The sequence below is a fragment of the Oncorhynchus tshawytscha genome, linkage group LG30 (assembly GCF_018296145.1).
Source record: "Oncorhynchus tshawytscha isolate Ot180627B linkage group LG30, Otsh_v2.0, whole genome shotgun sequence".
Lineage (NCBI taxonomy): Eukaryota > Metazoa > Chordata > Actinopteri > Salmoniformes > Salmonidae > Oncorhynchus > Oncorhynchus tshawytscha.
The window spans coordinates 40,458,162-40,477,067 of record NC_056458.1 but is presented as its reverse complement, the minus strand read 5'-3'; the positions used below and the strand labels follow the sequence as shown (position 1 = coordinate 40,477,067).

Here is an 18,906-nt window from a genome sequence, read left to right as displayed (position 1 = left end):
GTGAGAGTGAGAGAGTGAGAGTGAGAGAGAGAGTGAGAGTGAGAGTGAGAGAGCAGGAGAGAGTGAGAGTGAGAGTGAGAGAGCAGGAGAGAGTGAGAGTGCAGGAGAGAGTGAGAGTGAGAGCAAGAGATCCAGAAAAGAGCTGTTAAATTTCACAACCACCTAAAAGGAAGCGATTCCCAAACCTTCCTTAACAAAGCCATCACAGAGAGATGAACCTGGAGATGAGTCCCCTAACAAGCTGGTCCTGGGGCCCTGTTCACAAACACAAACACACCCCACAGAGCCCCAGGACAGCAGCACAATTAGACCCAACCAAATCATGAGAAAACAAAAAGATAATTGCTTGACACATTGGAAAGAATTAACAAAAAAACAGAGCAAACTAGAATGCTATTTGGCCCTAAACAGAGAGTACACAGTGGCAGAATACCTGTCCACTGTGACTGACCCAAACTTAAGCAAAGCTTTGACTATGTACAGACTCAGTGAGCATAGCCTTGCTATTGAGAAAGGCCGCCGTAGGCAGACATGGCTCTCAAGAGAAGACAGGCTATGTGCTCACTGCCCACAAAATGAGGTGGAAACTGAGCTGCACTTCCTAACCTCCTGCCCAATGTATGACCATATTAGAGAGACATATTTCCCTCAGATTACATAGATCCACAAAGAATTCGAAAACAAACCCAATTTTGATAAACTCCCATATCTACTGGGTGAAATTCCACAGTGTGCCATCACAGCAGCAATATTTGTGACCTGTTGCCACAAGAAAAGGGCAACCAGTGAAGAACAAACACCATTGTAAATACAACCCATATTTATGCTTATTTATTTTCCCTTGTGCACCCTTAACCATTTGTACATCGTTACAAAACTGTATATATACGTAATATGACATTTGTAATGTCTATATTATTTTGAAACTTCTGTATGTGTGATGTTTACTGTTCATTTTTGTTTATTTCACTTTCGTATATTATCTACCTCACTTGCTTTGGCAATGTTAACACGTTTCCCATGCCAATAAAGCCCCTTTATTGAATTGAATTGATTTGAGAGAGAGACAAAGAGACAGAGAACCAGAAGCTGGCCTGCCATGACACCAGCCCTTGGGGTCTGTCCCCTCTCTCTTTCTCTGGGTAGAGTGGAACACTGGCTTTTGTGTCCCACTGCCTTCCTCTTTCTATCTTCTCTGCCCCCTCTCTCCATCTCATCCCACTCTGCCCCCTCTCTCCATCTCATCCCACTCTGCCCCCTCTCTGACCCTCATGGAGTAGACAGCAGCAGACACAGGCCTCTCTTCAGCAGACAGAGTAGAGGGAGCAGAGCAGACACAGAGCTCACTGACTGCAATGGGAGAAAAGGCCTGTCCACACAATGACCTCATTCACAGGGAGGGAGAGGAGGGAGAGGAGGAATCACACAGACCACAGGCTGATGCCACCAGCCTTGTATTGGGAGGATAGAGGGAGGGAAGTACACCTGTCCTCAGACCTGTGGAGGGGTGCATACTGACAGGCTATAAGGTGATGATGATGATGATGGTGGTCTACCGACAGCATGGTGGGAGAGTGAATCAGCAGAAGGACTACAACTTACTACAGTAACTGATGTTAGTGTGCCACAAAATACACTCAAAATGACACTGAATGTCTTGTTTTAGATGGCCCATGTTAGTTATATGGCCACTGATATCAACTACTACATTCTACAGCTGTGTCTGTCTGGAACTCAATGGCTGCAGAAACTGAGGGTCCAAAATATTTGACTAAAAGTTGGAAGTTTGTAAGTGCAAGCTTCAGGCTGGACTAAGTTGAAAGACTTATTTTTATCAGGATATTTTCTACCTGCAGGCCACAATGTATTTATTTGTTGGCTTTATGTGGGCTATTTTTACATAGTTGGCAATGGCAGAAGTTACTTTTAGATTTGTATAATTTTCTTTTAGATAACATGACAATGATTTTGAGAAAGGACGACTTTATTATAAAAGAAAATAAACTGTTTGACAAAAATGTGCATACGAACATCATAACTGGCATGCAGATCGGTAGAAATGGTCAAATAAATTGGCACTCCTAATGGAAAAGGTTGCAGACCCCTGGTGTAGCCTATTACCGTCAACTTCGGGAGCGTAATGGTAGAATATGTGAAGACCAGCAGCAGCGGGAGGTCGGAAAACATTTTTTTTTCAGCAAAACACCCATCTCAACGTCAACAGTGAAGAGGCGACTCAGAGATGCTGGTCTTCTAGGCAGAGTTGCAATGAAAAAGCCATATCTCAGACTGGCTAATAAAAAGAAAAGATTAAGATGGTCAAAAGAACACAGACACTGGACAGAGGAACTCTGCCTAGAAGTCCAGCATCCTGGAGTCACCTCTTCACTGTTGATATTGAGACTGGTGTTTTTGCGGGTACTATTTAATAAAGCTGCCGGTTGAGGACTTGTGAGGCGTCTGTTTCTCAAACTAGACACTCTAATGTACTTGTCTTCTTGCTCAGTTGTGCACTGGGGCCACCCACTCCTCTTTCTATTCTGGTTAGAGCCCGTTTGCACTGTTCTGTGAAGGGAGTAGTACACAGCTTTGTACGAGATCTTCAGTTTCTTGGCAATTTCTCTCATGGAATAGCCTTCATTTCTCAGAACAAGAATAGACTGATGAGTGTCAGAAGAAAGGTCTTTGTTTCTGGCCATTTTGAGGCTGTAATCGAACCCACAAATGCTGATGCTCCAGGTACTCAACTAGTCTAAAGAAGGCCAGTTTAATTGCTTCTTTAATCAGAACAACAGTTTTAAGCTATGCTAACATAATTTCAAAAGGGTTTTCTAATGATCAATTAGCCTTTTAAATGATAAACTTGGATTAGCTAACACAACGTGCCATTGGAACACAGGAGTGATGGTTGCTAATAATGGGCCTCTGTACGCCTATGTAGATATTCTATTAAGAATCTGCCGTTTCCAGCTACAATAGTAATTTACAACATTAACAATGTCAACACTGCATTTCTGATCAATTTTATGTTATTTTAATGGACAAAAAAATCCCTTTTCTTTAAAAAACAAGGACATTTCTAAGTGACCTGAAACTTTTGAACGGTAGCGTACATTTTCAGGTATTATAAGTTTCTAATTCTGTCAGAAAGTTGTTTGCAAGTCAAAGAGTACTGTTAGCTAAATAGCGAACATTAGCTTGCGGGCTCACCAGCCAGGTGTGTCTGGGGGTGATTACGGCCATCTATTGTATTTCATGAACATGTGTACATGTTCAGACAATAGTGACCCATCCACTTAGCTAGATGTGGCTGGGGGGTGGTCATCTAATAATTATAAAATATTTATACAATATTTTTATCTGGACACTTTCTGTTTTTGATATGGCTACTATGCAAATAACCATTTCAGTGTACTGTTTACACCTTCTGTAACCTGTGCATGTGACAAATAAACGTAGATTTTATATGATATAGTGTTTGTTTACTACAGACGATAATGTGAAGAACAACATGACCTGCACCAAAGTCAGATTAGGATATGGGCCAAGGACTAGATAAAGTGCATTTTTACCTGGAGATTTTCCTCATTGTAGGCTACTACTTTTACCACTTTTAGTCTTGAAATCTTTGATTGTTTACTAAACTACTCACTCTGTTTAGCACATGGCCTCACATGTGAATCCTTAAAGAGATGGGTGGGGCTAAGTCTTAAGAGGGTGTGAATGATGCTGAATGGACGTAGACAAAGAAGAGCTTTCCAATAGGTGTACCAAAACATTCACGGGCCATTTTCTCAAAGGTGGGCTTACAGTGTATGATATACCCCTTTCTGAGTTTCTACTTTTATCCAATGTTTTAAAAAAAAAATCACAATTTCAAATTTTGCTACATAGGACCGAATCCAGGTGGTAGGTCTTAGATTTGTTTTGTTTTTCACTTTAAAATGTATCTGGAAAAAGAAAGGGACACCTGCATCAGGAGATCAATGATAATAGCACTGAATGAATGACTGAGTTGCATGTCTTGACTAACAAACTTGACATTCTTAAAGAGACAGCGTACAATTTTCAATGTCATGCATCTCAATAGTGTTTTTACTCAATGTAGAAACCTAATATTCTACAAATGTCTTTGTAATTTCAATGTTTGTATCAACATTTTAGTTTTTGTAATAAACAGATGTATTTACAGGGTTACATGTTTGTTTCTAGGGCACAACTTGTGCTTCAAATGTAGCTGGAATTCATATAGGCCCATTAAAGGCTGTATCTCAAACAATTACCAAGATTTGCTTTTACTTTAGGGCCCTAGCTCTGTTTAGGATTTCCACCTTGTTCCTTCTTTAGGACGACATAGTAGCAGTCAGATAACCTCCAGGAGATTGCAAACAGGCCTTTCCTGTTCCTGGCCTGCACTGTTCTATGGCCACTGTCTTTTAATGATACTGCCACAGCAAGATAATGATGGAAGTCAACTCACAGATGCAATCCATGTGTAACAAAGCATAAAGTACAGCAACAGCAGAGAAGCCAAGTCCAACCTGGACTTGTTACTTTGATAAATAAAATCATGAACACTTTCCACGTTGCGCTTTGGTCCACTCATTCCAACGAGAGCCGTAACAGGGGGTACCGGTACAGAGTCAATGTGCGGGGGTATAGGTTAGTCGAGGTAATTGAGGTAATATATACATGTAGGTAGGGGTAAAGCGACTATGCATAGATAATAAACAGGTTAGTGGAGGTAATTGAGCTAATATATACATGTAGGTAGGGGTAAAGCGACTATGCATAGATAATAAACAGTGAGGTTCAGCAGCATAAAAAAGGGGGGGTGTAAATAGTCCGGGTAGCCATTTGATTAACTGTTCAGCAGTCTTATGGTGTGGGGGTAGAAGCTGTTAAGGAGCCTTTTGGACCTAGACTTGGCGCTCTGGTACAGCTTGCCGTGCGGTAGCAGAGAGAACAGTCTATGACTAGGGTGGCTGGAGTATTTGGCCATTTTTTTTGACACCGCCTGCTATGGCAGGAAGCTTGGTCCCAGTGATGTACTGGGCCGTACGCACTACCCATTGTAGCGTCTTGCGGTCGAATGCCGAGCAGTTGCCATACCAGGCGGTGATGCAACCAGTACTCTTGATGGTGCAGCTATAGAACATTTTAAGGATCTGAGGACCGGTGCCAAATCTTTTCATACAGCTCTGCATTTAACAAAAAAGGGGGAGGCATGGGCTGAATGTCTCTCAGACATTATTTCCGTCATTAAGAAGAAATAGGCTTATTTTCATTAGAAATGGCCTAATTCAAAAGTTGACATCCTAAAAATAAACTCCACATACCGTATGTGTGAATCTCACTTCCTCTATCACGGTTAGGAGGCCAGAGTGGAGACCTGTTCAGAAACCGTTGCCTCTGTGCATACTTTCACCAGATGGAAAGGGAATGTCTCTAAAATGAACCAAACAGAGCTGATCTATTATTTTCTATTCCCTTTTTCTCTGCCTTTCCACTGCTATTTAAAATGTTCTCTTTAACTGTATCCCCTACTGACATTGTCATTGGGCCATCTTCAGTGCCTCCAGCGCTGGTGCTCTCCTGCACAGAGAGAGTGAGAGGCCAGCTATGTTTCACTCACACCATGTCTGTGAAGGCAGCTTGGAGGAAGTTCACCTGCACAAAACAAAATAGACCTGAATGGATGACAGGCAGGCTAGTGTGCCGGGTAAAAACCTTCTCTAGCGTGAAGATAGTAGTTAATAGTTCCCAATCGTTCTGATTGTGAAGTCATGTTGTAAAAACAGGGCAGACTCATGGTTTAGAATTTCAATCACAACTGGAGAAAAACTAACAGGAAGTGGAATGTGGTGGAACAAACTATGTATTTAAATGGCACAGTTAACCAACATGTGCATGCATGTTTATAGCCTATAGAGAGCATTCAAATTAGACCGGTGCATACCAGGGAAACAAGGTCCACATCCTTGTAAGTAGAAACACAAAGGAAAAAGCCTGAACACAAAATGCTGAGTGACTAAGTGACTATGCAATTATGAAGCATGTAACTGAGTAAAGTAACTGTAACTAAAGCTCAAATATTTACCAGCTCTGTGTTCAACTGGATTGTGTTAACTCGTCTTGGTAGTATTAGAGGCAAAATAACCCCAACACATGATTGGACCATCTGAGAGAGCTGCATGATTCATCTGTCTCAGCTCTGTAGGTCAGGACCATCCTCTGACAGAGCTGCATGATTGGTGCCCTAATTTCCCTTCCTCTATGTCACTGCTTGTGGAATACCGCTGACGCAAACCCCCACCGACCCCCTTCCACACACACATTTATTTCCCTTTGTTGCCATCTGATGCATTCAGCAGAATGTCCCTAGACGCAATGGCACCCGCAACTCTCCCTCCCTCTCTCTCTCTCTCCCCCCGAAGGCAGACTGGAATAATGTGGCTTGGGTTTTTCTTTAGGGAGTCTTTGTTGTGAAAGGAACGCACACACAGGGGATACCTAGTCAGTTGTACAACTGAATGCCTTCAACTGAAATGTGTCTTCCGCATTTAACCCAGGTGCAGGAGGATGCCATAATTGTCATACACAGCTTCGGCGCCCAGGGAACAAGTGGGTTAACTGCTTTGCTCAGGGGCAGAATGACAGATTTTGACCTTGTCAGCTCGGGGATTCGATCCAGCAACCTTTCGGTTATTGGCTCAACGATCTAACCACTAGGCTACCTGGTGGAGACTCCCTGGGTCAGTAGTGGGGTCGTTCCATTTAATTTCAAATGTTTTTTGAGCGCACCCCTTTAGATTCAAACAAAACTTGTCATACATATTTGCCCATGGTAGAAGTGTCAGAAAGTGACTTGTTGGATCTGAATGACAAAACATTCAGGTGATGTTCAAAGTTGACACAATTTGCATACCACACCAATAATAATAATTATTATTTATTGTGTCCCTTTCAGGAAATGTGTCTCAACAGACCACAGCACAGCATCTCCACATAAGTGCATAAATACATAAATCACAAGCAATAACTACAGCAGACAACACAGTTCACAGTCCATAATTCAGTTAGTAAATTCTGGGAGGGGGGTGGTTGAGCAGTTATTTATTAAATTGATGTATACGGGTGGGGATGAATGATTTCTGGGCTCTGAAGGTTTTGTAAAGATGGACTCTGTATTGCCTGATGGTAGGTGCTCCTATTTTTCCAACTTAATTGAGAAAAATAAGAACAATCCAAAATGTATTTTTGATACTGTTAACTAAAAAGCAGCATTCCCCAAGAGAGGATGGCTTTTACTTCAGCAGTAATAAATTCAATACTTCTTTGAGGAAAAGATCATGATTCTTAGAAAGCAAATTACGGACTCCTCTTTAAACCTGCGTATTCCTTCAAAGCTCAGTTGTCCTGAGTCTGCACAACTCTGCCAGGACCTAGGATCAAGAGAGACACTCAAGTGTTTTAGTACTATATCTCTTGACACAATGATGAAAATAATCATGGCCTCTAAACCTTCAAGCTGCATACTGGATCCTAATCCAACTAAACTACTGAAAGAGCTGCTTCCTGTGCTTGGCCCTCCAATGTTGAACATAATAAACGGCTCTCTATCCACCGGATGTGTACCAAACTCACTAAAAGTGGCAGTAATAAAGCCTCTCTTGAAAAAGCCAAACCTTGACCCAGAAAATATAAAAACTATCGGCCTATATTGAATCTTCCATTCCTCTCAAAAATGTTAGAAAAGGCTGTTGCACAGCAACTCACTGCCTTCCTGAAGACAAACAATGTATACGAAAGAATGTGGTGATCGATGGTATCAAAATCAGTGCTAAGGTCTAGGAGCACGAGGACAGATGCAAAGATCTGGTTTCAGTCTGGTTTTAGACCCCATCATAGCACTGAGACTGCACTTGTGAAGGTGGTAAATGACCTTTTAATGGCATCAGACAGAGGCTTTGCATCTGTCCTCGTGCTCCTAGACCTTAGCGCTGCTTTTGATACCATCGATCACCACATTCTTTTGGAGAGATTGGAAACCCAAATTGGTCTACAAGTTCTGGCCTGGTTTAGATCTTATCTGTCGGAAAGATATCAGTTTGTCTCTGTGAATGGTTTGTCCTCTGACAAATCAACTGTAAATTTCGGTGTTCCTCAAGGTTCCGTTTTAGGACCACTATATATTTTACCTCTTGGGGATGTCATTCAAAAACATAATGTTAACTTTCACTGCTAAGCGGATGACACACAGCTGTACATTTCAATGAAACATGGTGAAGCCCCAAAATTGCCCTCGCTAGAAGCCTGTGTTTCAGACATAAGGAAGTGGATGGCTGCAAACTTTCTACTTTTAAACTCAGACAAAACAGAGATGCTTGTTCTAGGTCCCAAGAAACAAAGAGATCTTCTGTTGAATCTGACAATTCATCTTAATGGTTGTACAGTCGTCTCAAATAAAACTGTGAAGGACCTAGGCGTTACTCTGGACCATGATCTCTCTTTTGACGAACATATCAAGACTGTTTCAAGGACAGCTTTTTTCCATCTACGTAACATGGCAAAAATCAGAAATTTTCTGTCCAAAAATGACGCAGAAAAATTAATCCATGCTTTTGTTACTTCTAGGTTAGACTACTGCAATGCTCTACTTTCCGGCTATCTGGATAAAGCACTAAATAAACTTCAGTTAGTGCTAAATACGGCTGCTAGAATCCTGACTAGAACCAAAAAATTTGATCATATTACTCTAGTGCTAGCCTCCCTACACTGGCTTCCTGTCAAGGCAAGGGCTGATTTCAAGGTTTTACTGCTAACCTACAAAGCATTACATGGGCTTGCTCCTACCTATCTCTCTGATTTGGTCCTGCCGTACATACGCTACGGTCACAAGACGCAGGTCTCCTAATTGTCCCTAGAATTTGTAAGCAAACAGCTGGAGGCAGGAATTTCTCCTATAGAGCTCCATTTTTATGGAATGGTGTGCCTACCCATGTGAGAGACGCAAACTCGGTCTCAACCTTTAAGTCTTTACTGAAGACTCATCTCTTCAGTGGGTCATATGATTGAGTGTAGTCTGGCCCAGGAGTGTGAAGGTGAACGGAAATGCTCTGGAGTAACGAACCTGGCTGGCCGGTTCCCCTCTTTCCACTGGGATTCTCTGCCTCTAACCCTTTTACAGGGGCTGAGTCACTGGCTTACTGGTGCTCTTTCATGCCGTCCCTAGGAGGGGTGCGTCACTTGAGTGGGTTGAGTCACTGATGTAATCTTCCTGTCTGGGTTGGCACCCTCCCCCCCTCCTTGGGTTGTGCAGTGGCGGAGATCTTTGTGGGCTATCCTCGGCCTTGTCTCAGGATGGTAAGTTGGTGGTTGAAGATATCCCTCTAGTGGTGTGGGGGCTGTGCTTTGGCAAAGTGGGTGGGGTTATATCCTTCCTGTTTGGCCCTGTCTGGGGGTATTATCGGATGGGGCCACAGTGTCTCCTGACCCCTCCTGTCTCAGCCTCCAGTATTTATGCTGCAGTAGTTTATGTGTCGGGGAGCTAGGGTCAGTTTGTTATATCTGGAGTACTTCTCTTGTCTTATCCGGTGTCCTGTGTGAATTTAAGTATGCTCTCTCTAATTCTCTCTCGAGGACCTGAGCCCTAGGACCATGCCTCAGGACTACCTGGCATGATGACTGCTTGCTGTCCCCAGTCCACCTGGCCGTGCTGCTGCTGCTCCAGTTTCAACTGTTCTGCCTGTGATTATTATTATTTGACCATGCTGGTCATTTATGAACATTTGAACATCTTGGCCATGTTCTGTTATAATCTCCACCCGGCACAGCCAGAAGAGGACTGGCCACCCCTCAAAGCCTGGTTCCTCTCTAGGTTTCTTCCTAGGTTTTGGCCTTTCTAGGTAGTTTTTCCTGGCCACTGTGCTTCTACACCTGCATTGCTTGCTGTTTGGGGTTTTACGCTGGGTTTCTGTACAGCACTTTGAGATATCAGCTGACGTACGAAGGGCTATATAAATACATTTGATTTTGATTTGGTACTCCTGGTTGAGTGGGTGTGTCAGGTCAGTGGTAATTCTCGCTCCTGCCATCCCGCTCTCATACATTGAGACAGCCATGTCTTCCTCACTGGAAAATCTAAACGGTTGAGTTTGATGTCATTTAAAAGCTTCAAACAGGATAGTCAAACTATTTTTATATTTTCCTGTTTTATATTTTCTTTAAAAAAAAATGTTTTAATAAAAAAATCATGACATTTTTTACCTTTGATGTCAATTATCTAAAAACGGGTAAACTCATTTTTTTTGCATATGTTTAAGCAATAAGGCCCGAGGAGGTATTGTGGTATATGGCCAATATACCATGGCTAAGGGCTGTTCTTATGCACAACGCGAAGTGGAGTGCCTGGACACAGCCCTTAGCCGTGGTATATTGGCCACATACCACAAACCCCCAAAGTGGCTTATTGCTATTATAAGCTGGTTACCAACGTAATTAGAGCAGTAAAAATGCATGTTTTGTCATACCCGTGGTATACGGTCTGATATACCACGGCTGTCAGCCAATCAGCATTCAGGGCTCGAAACATCCAGTTAATAATGTAGTTTAGACCCTATGTCATATCATCTGAGGTGTTTGTGTTGTGTCCACCACCGGTTGATACACAGCATACTCTTGAATACAGGGTGGGTGATAAATGTACTAAAATGGGAATAAAATAGAAATTTTAACTTCTGAAATGGTACCACAAAGATGGTTGGAGGTCCACACATCAGAGAATGTTGACTTGAATGGGAATATCTGTTGTTCTAAATTATACTGTCAATATTCCATAGGAAACCTATTGAAATAATAGAAATATAGATACTAGAAAATACATTCGCATTTAAGTTGACATTGACGGTGAGTGGACCGGTAGCCATCTTTGTGGTAGTAATTGAAAGTTAAAATGTAAATTATGTACAAGCTAAATTACAGTGGTGTGAAGGGATAGGTCTATTCTACGAATTCTATTTCTATGATTGAAATGACACCCACCCACCTTGTATTCAACAGTATGCATGCTGTGTCTCAACCGATGGCGGGCACAACACAAACACATAAGATGATGCAAATCATAATCTAAACTACAACATATGCAAAAATATGTTTTAATATACAAAAACTGACATTAAAAGTACAAATAAAAATACTAAAAACATTTTTTTCCAAGAAATTATCAAATACTGTAGTTTGACAACCCTGTTTGTAAGCTTTTAAATTATATCAAACTCAACCGTTTATCTTTTCCACCTCAAAATGGGTGAACTTTGAGCACCTCAATCTCCAAAAAGTCACTTTCTGACCACTTCCACCATGGGAAAATATGTATAAATAGTTTCATTCAAATCAAAAGGGCTGTAATCAAAAAGTAATTGAAATTAAATGGAATGACCCCACAGTCAGTGTCCCTTACAGAAGAATTACATGATTTCACATGTGAAATTTCCACATTCTGTGAAAAAAATCTGTTAAAAATGTGTATCTGGAACACTTCACATGTGTAATTTTGCATGTGAAATCAAGTCAAAACATGTGTTTTTGGAACATTTCACATGTGAAATCATGTCAAAACGGGTTTTTGGAACACTTCACATGAGATCTTGTTTTCACATGTGCTGGAGAAAGGCCTAACTTCTGGTCTGGTGATTCCCACTCTGCTTCTTACAGGATTAGAGTTGCTTCTACAGGGGAACATAGTGAGGCAGTGAGTCAATTGTCAGGTTTTTGGGGGCAATAAAGTTCAGATACTTAGAACACAACATGGCTGAAAGCAAAGGCCATTATTTAGAGTCTGTTTATAGGGACCTATTTCTTTAGCTGAACCTGGATGTTTAACGGCTAAGTGAAAGGATGCAAGTACCATTTCACTTCCTCTTAGCTGCATTCACTTCACAACAGCATCAACTAAACAAACACGGGCACCCTGTCCCCTATATAGTGCACTACTTTTGTCCAGGGCCCATATATAGAATACGGTACCATTTGGGAAACAACAAAATATTTTTTTTAAGTTTACATTTGCTACAGCTGCAGCTAATACTTCAGTAATAACTGTGTAATTACAATATCCCATAACTGTATGATTTGGTCACCTCACCTGGTAATACCAGTTGTTGACAGTGTGAGACATCATTTTATGTGAGGTGGCGGACTATAAAACAGCCTGCTGAGTTTCCAGTGTTTCCTCTGTATTCATTTATCAGCTTCAAAAAATATAAACATTTTTACTTTTTATATATACAATCATTTTTGAGACAGGAAAAGAATTTCCGTGAAAACTTAAATGACTAAAAGCAGATATAGGGCAGCGCACAATTGGCCCAGTGTCGTCCGGGTTAAGGTTTGGCCGTCATTGAAAATAACAATTTGTTCTTAACTGACTTGCCTAGTTAAATTAAAATACTCAGGCAGTTACAAATTCTATATTATGTAGAAAAGATAATGGCACATGTTTTTTATAAGATCATCTTTGAACAGCCACCAGAATAAAAACCAGACAGTCAGGGAAAATGTAACATTCTACAAATGTCATGACATGGGGCCACCACTGATTTTGTTATAATGTTTGCGTCACTCAGATAGCATAAGCCATGGAAAACTGTGTACAATTGCAGGAAAGAAGCTTTAAAACTGCAATTTTTCTCTCAGACCACATGACAAAATGTGTAGAATTCCAGGAAACTAGCTTTAAAACTGAAAACATTTCTCTCCACCTCATGGCAAAATTTGTAGAACTGCAGGGAATTAGCTTTAAAGTAACTGCCCAGAGAAAATCTCCTTTTAAAAAAGTGAATATTCTGATAACTCATACCCAAATAATGTTGTTGGCTCGTCCTATACTTGTAATTGTGACCAAAATAGGAGATAAAAAATACTTCAAAAACCCCACCTAAAACTTTAATAAATGCTTGCTGTTTCCTTAGAGTATGATGTAATACTTCTCAGGAGGAGGAGCTAGCCAATCAGTGGTCTAGAGGAGGATGAGCTGGCCCATGAGAGGCTACTTGCATTAATATTTTTTATGAGCGGTATACGCCCACACCATTTTGTTGTTGGGGTACACCCACACCATTCCAACACAGAAAAACTGCTTTTTAACGTGCTTAATTTAAAAAATGTGGAAGGAAAACTATTTCACTCATATTGTAAGTAAGTATAGTTAATATTTCATAGAAATCTGGAAACACTGGGAAGATACTTTAAAACAGCAAAATGTCTCTGCGGCCAATAGGAGGGCAACATAGACCATGCCCACTACCATGACCCCCCTGCCCCCCACGCTAACTTTGCCACCTCTGCTGAAAAAAATCTTATGTGAAACACTGGTTTCTGAAGGGGAAACTCCAGCCTACTCCCTAATTCTACATTAGGGGTCAATTCATCATCCCATTGTAGGACAGGATACATGTCAACTCAGGTTTGATAGACTAAAATTACAAAGCATGTGTGTTTTAGCTATGTTATTGTAACAGTGACATACGGTAGAAGGTGGACCAATCGCATGAGGTAAACTAAAGAACAGCTCCTTTCACACAAACCTGGTCCTCAATTTTATCTCTGGGATACTGGTGGCAACCTTTAATGTCAATTAAGATATCAAAATATGCAGGCCCCGCATCCGCAGAACAGCGCCAGTAAACCCAAATGTTGGTTAATTTGAGTGATTAAAATAATGTCATGTTTGAGGGCGGAGGTAAAACGTTTCATCTGGATCCCTAATGACAGCTTGCCCTTTGCGTACAGAACGTCCATCTTGCTCCGGGGCGCTGCCTGGCTGGCTGCCTGGCTAAATGGCTGGCAGGCTGTTGACTACTGCTAGTGTTGGTGCTGTGTGAAGTCTGTGACTGACTGTAGGCCACAGGAACCACACTCCAGCCAACAGGATGGGGAAACAGTAAATGCAACACCAACAGACGTGTAAAGTGGGGTTGAAGAATAGCCTAAAGCCTCTGGTGTAGTGTAAGGTTTACTTTCTCTCTGTAGTGAGAGGTTACAAACATGTACTTGTTGTTGTGCCACCAGCAACCAGAACAAGGACAGAGCAGAGGGACTTGCCCAGAAGGTTCATTCTGGATTTAATTCGCACAAAAGTGGAAAGCTTTGAAATAATGTGGAAAGTGGTGCGGTCTTGTCCAGAGCGACTTACAGTAGTGAGTTCATACATTTTCATATTGTATTTGTACTGGTCCCCCATGGGAGTCAAACACACAACGCCAAGCTCTACCAACTGAGACACACAGGGTAATACACATGTAACATACAATTAAAACACATGGCATATTGCCTGTGATTCAGCAGCTACACAGCCAACTGTACCTACAACAGCTGACTATCTCTAACCCCAGTTCTCCTTTGACCTGGGACTGTCGGTCACTACGGGTCATTCAGTTTGATGTCTAGATGTCCCTGACAGACAAAAGCAGAATGATCCAGACCGTTAATGGCAGCTGACTGTGCACTGTGTAGAACAGCATGGACTATCTGTTTACTGGCCTGTTTTGAACATCTTTCATGAGTTAAAGTGGAGCGGAAACTTCCAGGATGTGTATAGTAGTTTAGTAACAGTGCGTGTCACCCTATGAGACAACTGTGGCTAAATGTAAACACTAGCTCTTGAACTTAACACTTACTGCCTGGTGATTGGTGAACATGGACTTTAGCTTGAGGCTTAATGATACATTGTTCCAAATTCCATGTTCAACCAGCAAGCACCTGTCAAGAGTTCTACTGCCCTCTATCTGAACTGTCACTGATGATGTTCAATGACTAGGCTAAGTCCTAACCAACTAATTATGCATGAACAGATCAGGCAATTATGGAAATGTTATACGTTACCATACATACTTTATATATACACAATATAGGCTACTTTAAATCTAAAATCATCTTTAAGAAGATTATAAATCTATCACATAGGGCTCTATGATAGGGCAATGTCTTCATTCATTGTTGTTTGAGAATTTAGCTGGGCACAGAAGAGCAGTCATCATCACAATACAAGATTGCAAATGGATTATCTTACTTTTCAACGCTTGGATGAGCGCCTTCCCATCTTTGATTAGTTCTTTGATGAATTTGTTGGTCTTGTCCAGTTCCAGTTCGTGAGATTTTAATCTGTCTCGGAACTGTGGACTGTCCAGATAGCAATCACTAAACTCCAGAGCAGGCAGTCCCATGTTTCCTCCGAGTCCACAGCACCCGAGGTCGGAGGAGGAAGAAATCGTTGACTGGTGATGTGCAATCCACTTATGAAGGTAGCAGAACACAGAGATTAACACTATGCAGATACCGGTCTACATTACACTACATAGCCAACGCAATAATCTTGCTGACAACATGCAGGCGGGCAAACGTGGATCTGATTTATTTTAGCCTAGGATCCAAACGGTATCCCCCAAAAAATCACACGCGAAAAAACTGTGCTTGTATTGGAGGGAAGTGCTGAAAGAATATTCACTTATTGGCAGTCAACGATCCCAGGCAACCTGTGCATTCCTCATGACAACGCTGTACTGGTCAGGAAAATAGGAGGAAGATGAAAGAAAAAACGAGGTACGGTAGTTGCTGATTCTTCTCTGGGCGTTTTAAATGCAGAGCTTTCTCTCAAGCGTTGGTGCTCCTTCCATCCGACCAACCTACCCCGAAACAGATAATCCTGTGATGGATACAGCTCTAGACCAATAGCATTGCTCGGTTCCAAAACGGTCAGAGAAGGGACGGCGCAGTATGGTTGCGGGAGATGGTTTCATAAAGGAAGGGTTGGTTGGTCAAAAACGCAGTGATGTCACTTTAAAGAGCGGCGAATTTCGTTTTTTGTTTTTTGATTTTAACATCAACCTGCTAAGGCTAGGATAAGCAAAGCGACAAATTGCTGTTAATTCTTCAAATGTTGTTCATTCTGAGAGCAATTGCTAGGTAATTACACACATCACAAGCCTTTATGTACTCTGCATAGTTGCAAATGAAAATGTTATCCATAATTTCAAACAATGTGAATGTTTATGACAGCTTTAAACTAGCTATAAACAAATAAATAGTTTAGAAACTACTTATCACCCCCTTATAAGTATTACACTATAGAGAGAGAGAAAGAGAGAAAGGGTGTGTGTGTGTGTGTGTGTGTGTGTGTGTGTGTTTTATTTTTATTTTATTTCACCTTTATTTAACCAGGTAGGCCAGTTGAGAACAAGTTCTCATTTGCAACTGCGACCTGGCCAAGATAAAGCATAGCAGTGTGAGCAGACAACACAGAGTTACACATGGAATAAACAATTAACAAGTCAATAACACAGTAGAAAACAAAGGGGGGAGTCTATATACAATGTGTGCAAAAGGCATGAGGAGGTAGGCGAATAATTACAATTTTGCAGATTAACACTGGAGTGATAAATGATCAGATGGTCATGTACAGGTAGAGATATTGGTGTGCAAAAGAGCAAGTAAATAAATAAAAACAGTATGGGGATGAGGTAGGTGAAAATGGGTGGGCTATTTACCAATAGACTATGTACAGCAGCAGCGATCGGTGTTTGTGTGTGTGTGTGTGTGTGTGTGTGTTAGAGGTTGACAGATTATGATTTTTCAACGCCGATACCGATTATTTTAGGATCAAAAAAGCAGATACCAATCAATCAGACGATTTTTATATGTATAATGACAATTACAACAATACTTGAATGAAACTGTTTATTTTAACTTAATATAATACATCAATGAAAATCTATTTAGTCTCAAATAAATAATGAAACATGTTCAATTTGGTTTAAATAATGAAAAAACACAGTGTTGGAGAAGAAAGTAAAAGTGCAATATGTGCTATGTAAGAAAGCTAACGTTTCAGTTCCTTGCTCAGAACATGAGAACATATGAAAGCTGGTGGTTCCTTTTAACATGAGTCTTCAATATTCCCAGTTAAGAAGTACTATTATAGGAATTATAGGACTATTTCTCGTTATAACATTTGCATTTCATATACCTTTGACTATTGGATGTTCTTATAGGCACTATAGTATTGCCAGCCTAATCCTGGGAGTAGATAGGCTTGAAGTCATAAATAGCCCTGGGCTTCAAGCATTGCGAAGAGCTGCTGGCAAACACAGGAAAGTGCTGTTTGAATGAATGCTTATGAGCCTGCAGCTGCCTACCACCGCTCAGTCAGACTGCTCTATCAAATATCAAATCATAGACTTAACTATAATATAATGAACACACAGAAATATGATCCTTAGGTCATTAATATGGTCAAATCCGGAAACTATCATTTCGAAAACAAAACATTTATTCTTTCAGTGAAATATGGAACCGTTCTGTATTTGATCTAACGGGTGGCATCCATAAGTCTAAATATGGCTGTTACATTACACAACCTTCAATGTTATGTCAATTCTGGCAAATGAATTACAATCTTTGTTAGGAAGAAATGGTCTTCACACAGTTCGCAATGAGCCAGGCGGCCCAAACTGTTGCATATACCCTGACTCTGCTTGCACTGAAGGCAAGAGAAGTGAGTCAATTTCCCTAGTTAATATTGCCTGCTAACATTAATTTATTTTAACTAAATATGCAGGTTTAAAAATATATACTTGTGTATTGATTTTAAGAAAGGCATTGATATTTATGGTTAGGTACATTGGTGCAACGCCAGTGCTCTTTTCGCGAATGCGCTTATTAAATCATCACCTAATGAACATCCAATCACATTAACTGTTACTCTCTCGCGGGAATTCCATTAACAGTCCGTATGTAGCCAAATGTAGCTGCTGCTCATTCAGTTCACTTGAAAATGGATAAATGGTTAAAACAAAGTAAGTCCCGTGTCCATAGAGACACATACCAGCTCTACTGGTAGTACTGCTACTACCAGCAGTACTACAGCTGTCGACGACACAAGTTGTTCTGCTTCCACGAGCACATCCAATGCTAGCATCAGTAATTCTACATTTGTTGTTAGCCCAGCTAGCATGGACACTAGTGAATCTGATGCAGCCGATGAGCTAATGCCCCCTTAAAAGCACCGAACAACAGACAGGGGTGTGGACCATCGAAAAGGCGCAAATATGATGAGAACTACATTGATTTGGGGTTCACTTATATTGGGAGTAGTGCCTTTCCTCAGCCACAGTGTGTTATATGTGCAAAAGTACTATCTCACAACTTGATGAAACCTTCACTCTTGCGCAGACATTTAGAAACAAAACATGCCAATTAGAAAAATAAGCTATTCAAGTTTTTTGAGCGAGAATTAAGACGACTTTCAAGTAGTAAGACATGTATAAAAGCAACAGATACCATTAATAAGAAGGGGCTAGAAGCGTCTTATATGGTGAGCTACCGAGTGTATAAGACAGGCAAGCCCCATACTATTGTGGAGGACCTCATTCTTCCTGGTACCGCGGATATGGCTGGGATAATGCTGGGGAAAAGGCCATAAAAACTATACAGACAATGACTTCATCAAACAACAATTTTTCACGACCCATCAGTGACAATGCAGGAGATGTTTTGAAACAATTACTGCTTTGTATACAAGCCAGTGAATTATATGCGTTACAGCTGGATGAGTCGACAAGACGTGGCAGGCCTGGCACAGCTCCTGGTATATATCAGTTACGTTTATGGGGGTTCAATAAAGGAAGACATCCTCTTCTGGGGCGGCAGGGTAGCCTAGTGGTTAGAGCGTTGGACTAGTAACTGGAAGGTTGCAAGTTCAAACCCCCGAGCTGACAAATCTGTCGTTCTGCCCCTGAACAGGCAGTTAACCCACTGTTCCTAGGCCGTCATTGAAAATAAGAATTTGTTCTTAACTGACTTGCCTAGTTAAATAAAGGTAAAAAAAACATTGGAAACCAGGACCACACG

The 18,906-nt window shown here is 41.1% G+C and overlaps 1 protein-coding gene across 5 annotated transcripts in view; it reads right to left on the bottom strand.

Annotated features, from left to right (window-relative positions):
• Positions 1-15,721, bottom strand: part of LOC112229083 (rho GTPase-activating protein 26) — a 158,631-nt gene extending 142,910 nt beyond the window's left edge. For 2 of the 5 annotated variants that reach the window (XM_042309076.1, XM_042309080.1), the window contains exon 1: positions 15,071-15,719. In XM_042309076.1, the coding sequence (XP_042165010.1) occupies positions 15,071-15,224 (154 nt within the window). In that variant the 5' untranslated portion in view covers positions 15,225-15,719. Of the gene's footprint in view, positions 1-15,070 lie in introns of all 5 variants that reach the window. The other 3 variants (XM_042309079.1, XM_042309077.1, XM_042309078.1) reach the window with 3 other exon arrangements.
• Positions 15,722-18,906: the final 3,185 nt, after the last annotated feature.